Consider the following 15,000-nt stretch of genomic DNA (forward strand, 5'->3'; position numbering starts at 1 on the left):
GAGAGAGAGAGAGAGAGAGAGAATTTGTAAGTCTATTTGATTCTTCTTTTTGCATTATTTTATTCCTTAAGTCATGAGAAAGACAGTGTTTCTGTATTTTGTTTTACTTTCTTAATCTTTTTTTTTTTTTTACTTTTTTTTTTTATTTCTAGTCTTTGATAAAAAATGTTGTTGGTGATTTAAACTTCATATATTTTTATGTATGGAGAATTTGAGGCGCTCCGCAGACCACACTTCTCATCTCTTGTTACCTAATGAATAATGAATGTAATGATGAATAATGTTACCTAATGAGTTATATTTTTTTATGCAGAAGGGAGAACTGACCAAGGGCAACAAATTATGAAAAAAAAAGGCCCACTGAATTGCAAGTTTCCCTTAAAAAACACGAGAGTAATTCATCGCTGTACCTGAGAGGGATACGAACCACCCCATACAAAGTGAGAGACAGGAATGGTGCCACTGAGCCATCGTGTGTGTGTGTGTGTGTGTGTGTCATTTGCCTACGTACCGGGTGTTAGTTATTACAAAAACCTGTTATTATCATTCATATCTCCCGAAACCATTTATACCAGAGAGGTTTAGCTATAGACTTTGGTGTGTACTGCTTAATGCGTGTGCTTAAACCCTCCTTCTTACTGTAGACACTCTCCTGCCGCTTGCACCTCAGGAGGCCCTCTGGTGACACAATTGAGGTCCTGTGTTTGTGTTTGGGAGAAAGAGAAAGATCGTCAGAATACTTCTCTTATTAAAAAACTCATTGCACTCTTATCACGACTATTTTTAGAGGCCATAAAGATGATTAGCTGGACTCTAGAAAGCTCAATATATCACTAGAATAATAAGAACACCCTTAAAATCCAAATAACTTCAAATAAGACAACTTTTTAAAGGCCACAAAGATGATTAGCTGGACTCTCAAGCGTGTATCCCCTGTTAATAATCTAGAAAGTTATCCCTTTGTCAATATATCACTAGAATAATAAGAACACCTTCAAAATCCATATAACTTCCAATAGGACTACATTCTGAAGGCCACAAAGATGACTAGTCGAGTTCCTAAGCTTGTATCTCCTGTTCATAATCTAAAACGTTGTCAGTGTATCAAGAGAATAATAAGAACCCTCCTCAAAATTCATATAACTTCAACTAGGATCACTTTTCAAGGCCACAGAGATGACTAAGCGTGTTCCTAAGCGTGTATCTCCTGTTTATAATGTGGAAAAGTTGTCTATTTGTTACTAGAACCTTAAAAACGAAGCCCTTTAACTTCAACAAGAGCATTTTGAGGAAGTGATTCAGAGTACGATCTTGAGAGAGAGAGAGAGAGTGTGTGTGTGTGTGTGTGTGTGTGTGTGTGTGTGTGTGTGTGTGTGTGTGTGTGTGTGTGTGTGTGTGTGTGTGTCAGAATATGAATGAGCCTGACGAATGAATGAAACAAGACAGTGAGTAATGAATGCACGGGGACCAGGAAGGACTCATGCAGGGGTCTTTGAAAAATGAATGAGTAAGTAGATGAGTGATAAGACGGGTTGGAAATAGAAGCAGCGCAGGATATGACGTGAATCCTGCCAATCAGTCATGAAGCAGTGAGTGATCCGGTGAGAGTTGGGTAAGTGTGAGTGAGAGATCGTAACTAGGAGTGAGTGAGTGAGTGAGTGAGTGAGAGGATGGTATGGTGACTCATTTTTTTTCTCTCGTATCTTCCATCTCTTCCCCTCTCCCTTCCTCTCCCGCTCCCTCTCCTCTCCTCTCCCTCACATCCTCCCCCGCTTATCTAATCCCCCATTCCTTTCCTGTCCTTTATCTCGTCTGTCTGTTTGTCTGTCTATCTCTCATTCTGTTTATCTGCCTGTGCATATGAATGGATGGGGAGATTGATAGACCTTCATCCCCACCTCTTCTCTCTCTCTCTCTCTCTCTCTCTCTCTCTCTCTCTCTCTCTCTCTCTCTCTCTCTCTCTCTCTTTCTCTGACTCAACTGGCGTCTTCCTCAGGTTGAATTTCATGTTTCCTTGAACCGACGACTGTTTTTTGAGGCATTTCTGTTACTCACTCTTACGAAAATGTAACCGTGCTGCATATGAGTCAGAGAGAGAGACACACACAGAGAGAGAGAGAGAGAGAGAGAGAGGGGGAAGGAGGTAAGGGAAGGGACAAATACACCCACCCATCTCTCAATTCATCCATACATGCAGACAGGTAAACATTATTAGAGAGAGAGAGAGAGAGAGAGAGAGAGAGATGCAAGAACTTAGACATTATAAGCAAAAAAAGTGGCCTAACCAAACCTAGCCATACCTAATTTAACCTAACCTAACTTAATCTAAAAAAAAGGCACTAAGTAAAGAGGAGTAAGAAACACCAATACCTAACTCCATTACACGTGTTGCCTTGATTCGTAAAGGTCAGGTGAGGATAATTAACATAGTCGTAAGTCAGAGAGAGGAAAGGTGCGGCTGTGAGGAGTGGTAGGTGACGTGAATTACACAATGACATACAAGGAAAGTTAAACAGCAACTGACTTGTACGTAATCTCTTAATTAAGTAATGGGACGCATTTTTACCGTGAGTTTTGGGCATAATTACACGATTTTATTTACATTATGAAAGCTTTATGGAGGTCAGAAAGTTAATGCTCCAGAATTTTCACTATTTTGATCCCCACATGAGTTTCTGAAGCTGTATAAAACCAAATAGTAAACAGAATAAATATGAAAACACGTATTTTTTGTATATGCAAGAGGAAAAACCAGCCAAGGTCAGCAAAAGATTGTAAAAAAAGGTCCACTTGAAATGCCAATTCCCTTAAAGAATGATACAGAATTAGCCAAAAGTCAGGGACAAATGTCTTGAAACCTCCCTCTTAAAAGAAATTAAGTCGAAGGAAGATGGAAATACAGAAGCAGGCAGGGAGTTCCAGAGTTTACCAAGTACTACAGGTGTTAATAAGGCTCTTTATATAGCTACTCTAAGATGACTACTAGTGGTGTGGAAGATTGAGGAAGAGGAGGAAGAGAAGGAAGGGACTTAGGATGAAGAGGAAGAGCAAATATCATACAAATTAGAGAATAAGACTCCTTATATATCTGCTCTAAGATGATTACTAGTGATGTGAAAGATTGAGGAAGAGGAGGACTAGGAAGACAGGGCTTAGGATGAAGAGGAAGAGCAAATATCATACAAGTTTGGGAATAAAAGAGAGGAAAAGAAGAGAACAATAGGGAAGAAAAAACATCAAGAAAACGCCACAGGAAAAGACAGTTATTATGAAGATTATTGTTATTTGTTGTTGTTGAGTGAAATGTTTATAAGAATTTATGTTCAGCGTCAGGTTTGGTCGTCAGGTGTGTTTCACTGTTTGATCTGCTGCAGTCTCTGACAAGACAGCCAGACGTTACCCTACGGAACGAGCTCAGAGCTCATTATTTCCGATCTTCGGATAGGCCTGAGACCAGGCACACACCACACACCGGGACAACAAGGTCACAACTCCTCGATTTACATCCCGTACCTACTCACTGCTAGGTGAACAGGGGCTACACGTGAAAGGAGACACACCCAAATATCTCCACCCGACCGGGGAATCGAACCCCGGTTATCTGGCTTGTGAAGCCAGCTCTCTAACCACTGAGTTACCGAGTGTGTGTGTGTGTGTGTGTGTGTGTGTGTGTGTGTGTGTGTGTGTGTGTGTATGTACGAGTATGTATGTATGGAGTGAAAGGAGTGTGTATGGTCTCTCTCTCTCTCTCTCTCTCTCTCTCTCTCTCTCTCTCTCTCTCTCTCTCTCTCTCAGATGGCAGCACAAGTAGTGGGGACACAATTATCAGAGAACTGCTACTTTTACCTGTTCAGTATTCACCGCTGGCACACCTGACGCTCCTCCTCCTCTGTTCTCATAAGTTCCCCTGTCATTTATTTTACTGTGTTATTATTATTATTATTATTATTATTATTATTATTATTATTATTATTATTATTATTGTTATAGTTATTTTTGTTTTGCTTTTTCTACTACTACTACTACTACTACTACTACTACTACTACTACTACTACTACTACTACTACTACTACTACTACTACTGCTGCTGCTGCTGCTGTTGCTGTCTACTACTGTGGGTGCCGTGAGGACAGGTGCACCACCATCACGATGGGTGTGTGGTGGGCAGTGGGCACACAGCAGCACGCATGTGGCTGCTATGTGTTTCTGTGGCCGCTGCGGGAGTCCATCTTGCATGGGAGTCTTGTTGAGCCTCGCTGCCGCTCCTCAGCCTGCAGGGACATCGTGCTATTTGTCAGTGTTGTGCATCGCGCCGTGGTGCATCTGTGGTGCAGTGGTGCCTGGGCCTCGCGGAGTGGCCCTGCGCGTCAGCCTGCAGGAAGGCTTCACCTTCGGAAAGAACCCTGTGGGACTTCAACACACACCCGTCGGCAACTTGGCGTTGTCTTGCTTCCACAGAGGAAGTGGTTTACTCGGGCGGTGAGTTGCCGAGGAGGGAGGAGCGTCGTCGTATCTGTGGCCGCGGTGTGGAGTGCAGGTGTGCAGGGGTGCAGGCTCGTGTCGGCAGGCGTGAGGCATTATCGGGATATTGTTGTATTGTGTGATAGCGGGAGGCTGCCGGGAGCGTCCAGGCTACTGAGGGAGTGTGCAGTACGTGGTGCGCATGCGCATTGTTGTGGGCGGCGCGTGAGCACAGAGTGCGGCCGGCAAGAGCTCAGTGGTGAACCCGCGCGCCCTGAGGACACAGCCGCACACACCGCCTGCAGCACGGCGGCTCCACGCGCCCGCAGCAACTCACCTCTGACACACCTGCACGCCCGCAACCACTGCCTGCGGTCACACGCAACACGCCCGTGGTTCCCAACGCCGCCGCCGCCTCCCTAGTCACCGTGCAAGGCCGCGGCCACTAGAGCCCGTGGCAGCGACACCCTGCGAGGAGCACGTGCTGGGCCACCGCCCAGGGCAGGTGTATGGGGCGGCGCTCCCGTGAGCAGTGAGTGTTTGTGAGGGTTGTGCCCAGTGCCCCGTGCCCGGGTGGCCGTGCCCGAGGAGGGACGCTGCTGCGTGAGGCGAGCCGCAGTGCCGCGAGCCCCAGGGAGCGACTCGCGCGGCTCACGACAGCACAGTGAAAGTTGCGTTATCCCGGGGAGGCCAGGCAGTGCCCCGGGGAGACAGGGGGCGCCCCGGGGAGACGAGGCAGTGCGCGACAGATAAGGGCGGTGGAAGGGCATCATGCACCTGGGGGAGGACATGGGTGACTGCTGGTGGTCGGAGCGCGCTCTGACGGAGCTGCTGGGGGAACACCCCGGCGAGCTGGTGCGCACCGGCAGTCCAAACTTCGTGTGTACCATCCTGCCGCCCCACTGGCGCTCCAATAAGACGCTGCCGGTGGCCTTCAAAGTGATAGCCCTTGGCGAAATAGGCGACGGCACTGTCGTCACCGTCCGCGCCGGCAATGACGAGAACTTCTGCGCGGAACTGCGCAACAACTCTGCCGTCATGAAGAACCAGATTGCGAAATTCAACGACCTTCGATTCGTCGGCCGCTCTGGACGAGGTGAGTACACTGCCTGTGTGAGGGCTGGGTTGGGAGGTTCCTGGGCTGAGGGTTCGAGGCTTTTGTCCCTTGCAAGAAGGGAGCCTCGGGCGGGGGCGTCGCCCGCAGCCTTCACGTGTAGGCGGCGGGGTGAGGAGGGGAGTGCGGCGCGTGGAGTACCCGAGGCGGCCATCCACCCTCACTTCCCGAGACATACACACAGGCGCGAGGCAGTCCTTGCCCCTCGGCACGCCCATGGCACCGCGCCGGCGTGTTGCTTCTCGGCTTGTCTAACACTCACCGGTGGTCGCGTGTACAAATCACGGCGCAGCGACACGTGCACAAACACACGTCTGAGAACATTCACTTAGTTCTGCACAATTTGTGTATTAGTCACACACACACACACACACACACACACACACACACACACACACACACACACACACACACACACATTCTCCCACACTCCACTTTTACGTGCAAGGAAAAGGCCGCGTGCAATACGTTGCCGCTACAGTTTGTGCCGTGACTTCGTGAGAGTTTTAATTAAAAGAATCGCGTGGGAAATGAGCGAATATACCAGAAGGCGCGCTGCGAGGGTCCCCGCACGGAAAGGGGAGTGAGGGGACCAAGATTGATAGTCTCTGGGGCGGGGCGCGGAGATGCAGCTCGTGGTGGCGCAATAAATGTCGCCGTGAACATGCAACAAGTAATAAAAACATAATTGATGAGATAACATGCTCTTTACGATCTTTTAAACATTCACATCATCTCCGCCACCGCCGCAACTATCATCACCACCACTAAGACATCACTCATTGATTAGAATCGCACGCACTTCCTTAATTTTCTCGTAAATCATTGTAACAGAGAACAACCGCTTAGTACTGGCGGCGTGATAGTCATAAATGCACTGAGTTTAGATTATAATCCCGGCGAAACTCACCTCCATGGTTTCTTCCTTGCCTGAGTGTCCCTATAATACCATACTTACCATTCCACCGCTACCCTCGCCACCGCCTTTGTTGCGCCTCTTAGCCTAGCACAGGAAGCGTTTTGTTAAAGGAATGAAGGATGTAAGGGTTGGTGACTGCCTTTCTGCCTTTGTCTCTGTCTGTAATTGTCCTTGTATTATCTGTTGGGCTTGGACACGTCAGACTAGATAGCAGATGATTAGTGTGACTGACTGACAAGCTGAAGGAAAAGACAGCACGGTGGACGGGAAACTGGGCAGGGGAAAGACAATCGCTTCGTTTTTTTTTTTTCGTTTTTTTTTTTTCTTGGTTGTAGAATAAGCAATGGATAGACAATTAGAGTGGTAGTAAATAGGGAAATAATATGATCGGTTGTCCTGGTGTGGCGTGTAAAGTTCACAAGCTTTTTGTCTTTTCCACCGATATCCTTTCGCTACGTACACCGAGAAGGTCCCTCACACACACACACACACACACACACACACGCAAGCAAGGATATTAAAGCAACACAGCCATAATATTTTCTTCCATTTTTTTCTTTTTCTTTCTGTTTACATTATTTACCAGTGTTTCTCTTCCTCCGCCGGTGTGAATTGAGAAGAGCGAGCACCGTTAGGGCAGTACTTGTTGAATACTCATGTCTTTCCTGCCTGGATTTTCCCTGAAGTGTTCTTCTTCTTTTTTCTGATGTTACATGGACAAGTTTTTCTCCCCGTAGTTCCTTCACTGCCGCGGCTCAGATTATGTGAAGAGCTCTAAAGACAGGAAATCACACAAAAACACACACACACACACACACACACACACACACACACATACGAAAGCAAGGTTGCAGGTTAGTTGACCTACACACACACACACACACACACACACACACACACACACACACACACACACACACACACACACACACACACACACCATTTGTCACCGTCGTCCATAAATTTATCCAACTTCCTCCAGAAACTCCAAAAGCAGTCTCGCGCTTTGAGCTTGAAGGTAATACAGGAACACTACGCAAAACAGCCGCTATTTCCAGCCATTTCCGTTCATTGCCGCGTCAGGAGTCGTAACTTGTGCAAACACTCGCGAAAAATACATCCTACACGCCGCAACTTGCTAAGCGGTTAAGACACACTCAGAATGGTTCCCTGCCGTATTCCTCCACTCTTGTTCTGTCTTCCCACACTCGCAGAACTCAGAATCCCATGATCATCACATCCCTGTTTTCCGCACCGCTGCCCGTCCCTCAAAAACCTGAACTTGAGAAGGGGTTTACACTGTTTTATTTGAACCTCTTCCTCTCTCAAAAGCAGCGATGGACTAAACGTGACGGAAAGGATTGCGTGTTTTCTCTCCTGGTGAGTTAAAGGAATTGGATTCTTTATAAGGCCGCTTTGTGTTATTGTGATCCTTCTCTTTTTGTTTCTCTCTATAATTAGTGAAGGATTGAAGGTGGTTTTGAGAATTGCATGTTTAGTTTTGTTTTTTGTTTTTTCCTGATGTGGAGTGATTATAGATTTGATAGGTTTGCTTTATAAATAATTGTACTTCTCTCTCTCTCTCTCTCTCTCTCTCTCTCAAACGTTACGAAAACAATTTAATGTTTCTCCATTTAAGGTAGAAAAATAGACCTCTGATAGAATTCATAGTTGATACTTGATGTCACTACTCACTACTACTACTACTACTACTACTACTGCCACCACCACCACCACCACCACCACCACCACCACCACCACCACCACCACCACCACCACCACCACCACCACCACCACCACCACCACCAATAATAATAATAATACCACCACCACCACCACCACCACCACCACCACCACCACCACCACCACCACCACCAATAATAATAATAATACCGCTGCCACCACCACCACCACCAACCAATAATAATAATAATAAATAATAATAATAATAATAATAATAATAATACTACTACTAATAATAATAATAATAACAATAATAATAATAACAATAATAATAATAATAATTATACTACTACTACTACTACTACTACTACTACTACTACTACTACTACTACTACTACTACTACTGCTACTACTACTACTAGAAGAGAAACTAGCCTGGAGCGAGTGACAGATGGTAGTGTTATCAGGTGTTCCCGATAGTTACTTGACAATGGTACAGGTGACAATTGTTCTGACGTAACGCTGGCGATAAGGCTGCTGCTATCTTGTATCGCTTATCTGGCACAAGCCTTCACTAAATCTGTGCGGCGGGAAGGGGTTAAGTTATGCAGGAATGTGAGGCGATTTGGTAATACTAGAAGTGAATTGTCTTGCTTAAGTTTTTTTTAATTGTGTTTTTAGTTCTCATTTTCTATTTTTGTTGGGTTTTTAAGTTTTAGAATTGAATTATTTTGCTTTTTTTTTAAGTGTTTTTAGTTTTCCTATTTTTTGTTGCTTTTTTTTATTTTATCTTTTTTTTATACTTGAAGGTTGAGTACAAACTAACACGTGTACATTGGTATATTTCACATCAGTTTATCACAAGTACACGGCAGTCTTAATCACAGTAAGCGTATATGTTGTACTTTCAAGGCATTAGTCCCACATTTTTGGCTAACTCTCATTATCTGTAAGGGAACTGGCAATCAAGTGGACCTTTTTTTCATTTTTGTTGTTGTTGTCCTTGGCTAGTTTCCCCTCGCACAAAAAAAAAAAGAAGAGAGAGAGAGAGAGAGAGAGAGAGAGACAGCAACGGAGACAGAGACAGAAACGCTTCACTGAACAAAACACGCCCACAGACTAATAAGATTCCCTGAAATTACCTCTTTACTTTTCCCTTCCTCTTTCCATATGGCTCATTTTTATCTCCTCCATTGGCCACGTTTCTCCTTTCCTTTCCCACTCCCTCTCTCCTCCCACTCCCTCTCTCTCACCATATGGTCCACAGTATAGCAGGTGAGTTTCAATTATACCTGTCGTTTAGATATTAGTTTTGCGTCATCTTTATGCAGCCTCTCATTATCTCCTCCTCCTCCTCCTCCTCCTCCTCCTCCTCCTCCTCCTCTTCCTCCAGTTCGGCCCCTTCCCTTCTCTTCTCTGTGTTTAAATAGTTTGTTGTTTGTTTGTGTGTATGTGTTAGTGTCTGGTTCTCTCTCTCTCTCTCTCTCTCTCTCTCTCTCTCTCTCTCTCTCTCTCTCTCTCTCTCTCTCTCTCTCTCTCTCTCTCTTTTTTCCTTATTTTTCTTTGTTTTTCTTTCTTTTATATGTTTTCTTTTCTTCTTCTTCTTCTTCTTCTTCTTCTTCTTCTTCTTCTTCTTCTTCTCCTCTCATTCACCCTTCATTTCCTCCTCCTGGTACACACATACCCACCCACCAACCCACCTACACACACACACACACACACACACACACACACACACACGAAGGTAACAGCGGTGTGAAAATCCCTCGCCTTCTTTATTTTCAATCCCTCTCTTATGTATCTGTCAGAAGGGATTTGTGTGGCTTGTAACTGCCATGGGGGGAGGGAGAGAGGGGCGGGATGAGGGGAGGCAGGTTGTAAAGAGAAGTTAAGGGGGGGTGGGGGAGGATTAAGTAAGTCTTGTATTGTCACTTTATTTTACCTTCCTCCTCTTCCTGCTCCTCCTCTTCCTCCTCCTCCTCCTCCTCCTCCTCCTCCTCCTCCTCCTCATCTCCTTTCTTTTATGTTCATCTCCTTCATCTCCTTTATTTCTCTCTTTTTTTTCATTTAATCTCACCCAGAATATCCTACAGCAGAGAGAGAGAGAGAGAGAGAGAGAGAGAGAGAGAGTACAGGATTAAGACAAGGATGCCACCCTCATACTGTCAATGGAGAAGAGAGAGAAAGAAAGAGACAAGGGTGGAGGAGGGTGGAGGTAGACAAGGTATTTACTCTCCCTTACCTCCCATCCCTCCGTCCCTCCCTGGAGACAACAGTGAGGGAGGGAGAGAAGAGGGAGAGAAAAGCATGTTAGGTACGCAGGTTGCCTTCTAACACCCTCATACCTTTCCTGCCTCGTACCTTACACCTGTTTTTCTATATATTGCTTCTTTTTGAGGGTTTTTTTCTCGTGTCCGTACCGTCCCATACCTTTCCTCGCCCACGCACCGGTAAAGTGCTCAATACCTGCTCGAGTTTGTGGTGTTAGTGCTGAGTTTAATAGCAGAGGGAGTCCTAAAGGTTTTGTTTTTTTCTCTTTCTTTCGTTTCTCTTTCTCTTTTTTGTGTGTTTCTGTTTATTTATTTTTTTTTTTTTTTGTTTCTCTTTCTTTTTTTTTGTTGAGAAGTGTAGTCAATGAGAGAGAGAGAGAGAGAGAGAGAGAGAGAGAGAGAGAGAGAGACAGACAGAGACAGAGACACAGAAACACAAGCAAATTAACAAAATATGATAAATAAACAACCAGGAAATAAAACACTAACAAATTTAAAGAAAAATATGAAAATATCACAAAAAGAAAGAGACAGAAAGAGAAGGATAACTTAACGAAAAAAAAAGATAAATAAATAAGCAAGAAAAAAAACACAAACATAAATTTAAAGAAAACTATGAAAATATTACAAAAAAAAAAAAAAAATACTGACTTAATATTTCAACCCCACAAAAAAAACAACTAAAAAATCAAACTGGTAACTAATTAACCAATCAGAGACACTTTCAAACTTACCCAATAAAAAAAAACCAACTCAACACTAATCACGTTACCGGTAATGACAACGCACAGGTAACTCGTTCACCTGTGCCGCTGTGCAGGTAACATTGGCAGGTAATGGACAGACGTAACAGTGATCAAAGCCTTCTGAAACACCTGGACGTGATGAAAATAATTGAGACGCACCTGGAAACTCAATGAGGTAACGGGGGCAGGTGTGTGTGTGTGTGTGTGGGATGGGCAGGTGTGAGGGACAGGTTAATTGAGTGGTATCCTGCAGCTGTGACGAGGAGACGCAGGTGAAGGAGTGGAATGAGTAATAGAATGGGTACGAGTGAGTTATATTAGTGAGTAATCCGTTTTCTTTTTCACATTTTGTCTTTTTTTTTTTTTAGTAATTGGTGTAAATACTGAAAGGAAATTAAAATCTGCCTCCTTTTTTTTTATCTTTCTTTTCCTCTTCTTTTTCATCTTGATTTGCTTCGCTATTGATTGAGGGATTAAGTGACGTCTCTCTCTCTCTCTCTCTCTCTCTCTCTCTCTCTCTCTCTCTCTCTCTCTCTCTCTCTCTCTCTCCAAAATGAGTATAATGTTAGGTTTCCTTGAAAGAAAAACGCAAAAACGAGAATTCTATTAGTTTTTCTCGGGGGATGGGGCGGTGATGGAGGTGGTAGCGTGGTAGCAGAGAGTAGTAGTAGTAGTAGTAGTAGTAGTAGTAGTAGTAGTAGTAGTAATGGTGGTGGTGGTGGTGATAACTGTGGTGGTAATTCTGAAAACGAGGAGGGTCAGCCAGTACCACCACCACTGTTACTACCATCACCACTACCACCACCACCACCACCACCACCACCACCACCACCACCACCAGTTTTTCCCACCATTTCCTGGCCTTTCCTAATCGCCATTCATTGAGCGGCGTCTCGATACAATTAAAGCTGCTGTTTTTCTGGAGAGATTTTCTGAAACGTGACTAGAGAGAGAGAGAGAGAGACCATGATATGAAAAAGGGAGGTAAAGAGATGCTGGAATAAGAAAGGAAAAGGAGAGAGAAGGAAAGGAGAAAGGCAACGTATATGAGAGAGAGAGAGAGAGAGAGAGAGAGAGAGACATTAACAGAGACCCACCCATCCACACACACACACACACACACACACACACACACACACACACACACACACACACACACACACACACACACACACACACACACACACACACACACACACACACACACACCGATTTCCCCTCCCCCTCCCATCCTTCACTAACCACGTACCGTTTGCACTTTTACCGTCACCTTACCGGTAATGATGTTGTACCAGCCGTCCAAGTGCTCCCAGGTGACAAGGGTAATACCTGTAATGTTCTCCCTGTGGATACCTGGATACCTGCACCTGTGTGGGATGGGGGGAAGAGGGAGGGTGAGGAAGGGAAGTATGGAGGAGGAGGAGGAGGAGGGAGGGAGGAAGGAAGGAAAGGGGGAAGATTAGACCTAGTTGTGGCCAGTTTAGATGAGAGAGAGAGAGGGGGAGTGCCGAAATGGATGTAAAGGAAAAAACGTAAATTGAAAAACTAAATGAGGTGAAAATAAAATTAATTGACTCTCTCTCTCTCTCTCTCTCTCTCTCTCTCTCTCTCTCTCTCTCTCTCTCTCTCTCTTTCAGAAATTGATGTAAGAATGATATTTCGTTCACGTCTTTCCTCCATTTTCCTTCTTTTTTTTTTACCTCTTCCTTTTCTTCCTCCTCCTCCTCCTCTTCCTCCTCCTCCTCCCTTCTTCGTTCATGACGCACCCATCTTTTCTCCTGTTTTTCTTCCTCTATTTTTCATTCCTTCCCGTCCCTCATCTCACTTTACATCCCTTCCTTATCTTCCTCCTCCTCCTCCTCCGCCTTCAAAATCAGATCTGGTCATTCTGTTCCCTCTTCTCCCTCTCCTTTCCTCCCCTTCCCCCCCTCTTCCTCTCCCATCCTTACCTCCATTCTATCTCTCCCTTCCTTCCTGTCCTAATCCTCCCTCTCTTCCTCTTCTCTCCTCTTCTATCCCTCCTCGTCCTCCCCACCCCTCCCACGACTATCCTACCCCTCTCCTGCCAGACGAAGAGATAGCCAATGACAGCCATCCTCGCCCTGGTGAAGTCTCCGGATTGGCCAGGGTGCGGTGACGTCAAGAGCAAGGCACGTGATTGGTCATTGGTGGACAGAGGGCGGGATGCTGCCAGGAGGGGCGGTGTGAACTCCAGCATCCTGCATCTCATCTTCTCCGCGGCCATATCCCCTGTCACTTGTATTCAGAAAGGGTGACTCTCTCTCTCTCTCTCTCTCTCTCTCTCTCTCTCTCTCTCTCTCTCTCTCTCTCTCTCAAGGCCACAGAGATGATTAGACGGGTTTTCTAGAGTGTTTCTACCATCCATAATGTACAAATGTTAATCTGTCACAAGAACCCTTTAAAGAACCAACTCATGCACTTATTCTCAAACTCAGAAGAAGTATTGTGATTTTAACCTTCCTTATGTTAATTCTGCCAGATTGAAAACACTACGAACTTGTAAATAGAAGTAAATAGAATCAACAAACTAATTTTTCGTGACATTAACCCTTTCAGTACTGAGAAGCATTTTTATCATGAATTTCTGGTGTGATTAGACGATTTTATTGACGTTAGGAAGAGTCTATGGAGGTCAGAAGATTAATGTCCAAAGTCTTCACTGTTTAATTCACCACATGAGTTCCTGAAGCTGTATAAAATCACCAAATAGTAAGTTGAATGAGTATGAAAAACGCGTCCTGGTACTGAAGAGATTAACCCTTTGAACACTATACGACTACTCCAACTAGGTGACAGAGTGGCGATAGAAATTCTGGTTAGGATTAGAAAGTGAAAGTGTAAATCCAAACTTTTCAAACCATATTATTCTTGAGTCATATCGTTTCTCAAATTATGCGTCGTTTTCTTTGCAATAATCAAGGAAATTAACATGAAGCGACAGTTAGGTTTAAAGTAGGTGCTATATTTCACTTATGGCTGGGAGAGTGGAGATGGGAAAGGGGAGAAGGTAAGGAGAGCACACAAGTCACAGGAAAGCGTAGAAAAGGAAAAGCGAGCACACGAGTCACTGGAAAGCGTAGAAAAGGAAAAGAAGCAAACATTAACACAACCTCCCCATTCCTCTCTCCTCCTCCATTTCTTCCTCTATTTCATTTCATTCCATACAAAAAAAACAAGAAAAATGAAGAAAAATTTGTTACTACCCTCTTATTTCTCTCCTCTCCTCTCCCTCCTCCCACTCAAATAAAGGTAGAAAAGGAGGAGCAAACGAGAAAAGAGGATGACACTATGTAGGAGGAAGAGAAGGAGGAGGAGGAGGAGACAGAGATGAAGGACGCGGAAAGAATGGTGACAAAAAGGGAGGAGGTTGTAAAAAGGAGAATAGGAAGAAGAGGACACGTGGACACACAAGATTTTATGGGAAGGGAAAGCAGAGACGGAAGGAAGAGAAGGAGGAGGAGGAGGAGGAGAAGAGAGGAAAGGAGAAAAGGGAGTTTCTATAAAGGAAAGGAAGTAAAAAAGAGAGGCCTTGTGAAAATGGAGGAGAGAGAGAGAGAGAGAGAGAGAGAGAGAGAGAGAGAGAGAGAGAGGAAATAAGGACCAATGAAATAAGAATTAAATATGAAAAAACAGACAAAAAATCTTAGCAAAAAAAATATAAAAAAACTAACTTCAGAGAGAGAGAGAGAGAGAGAGAGAGAGAGAGAGAGAGAGAGAGAGAGGACATTAACAGGAGGTATATTGGGCTTCACTCGAGTCGGTATCTGGAGGAGGTGGAGAAGGAG

At 44.7% G+C, this 15,000-nt stretch overlaps 1 protein-coding gene across 2 annotated transcripts in view; it reads left to right on the forward strand.

Annotated features, from left to right (window-relative positions):
* The first annotated feature begins 4,718 nt into the window (after window positions 1-4,718).
* Window positions 4,719-15,000, forward strand: part of LOC123506503 (protein lozenge-like) — a 134,548-nt gene continuing 124,266 nt past the window's right edge. For both annotated transcript variants that reach the window (XM_045258632.1, XM_045258633.1), the window contains exon 1: window positions 4,719-5,558. In XM_045258632.1, coding sequence (XP_045114567.1) covers window positions 5,234-5,558 — 325 coding nt within the window. In that variant the 5' untranslated portion in view covers window positions 4,719-5,233. The remainder of the gene's footprint in view (window positions 5,559-15,000) is intronic.

This window comes from Portunus trituberculatus, chromosome 20, assembly GCF_017591435.1.
Source record: "Portunus trituberculatus isolate SZX2019 chromosome 20, ASM1759143v1, whole genome shotgun sequence".
Lineage (NCBI taxonomy): Eukaryota > Metazoa > Arthropoda > Malacostraca > Decapoda > Portunidae > Portunus > Portunus trituberculatus.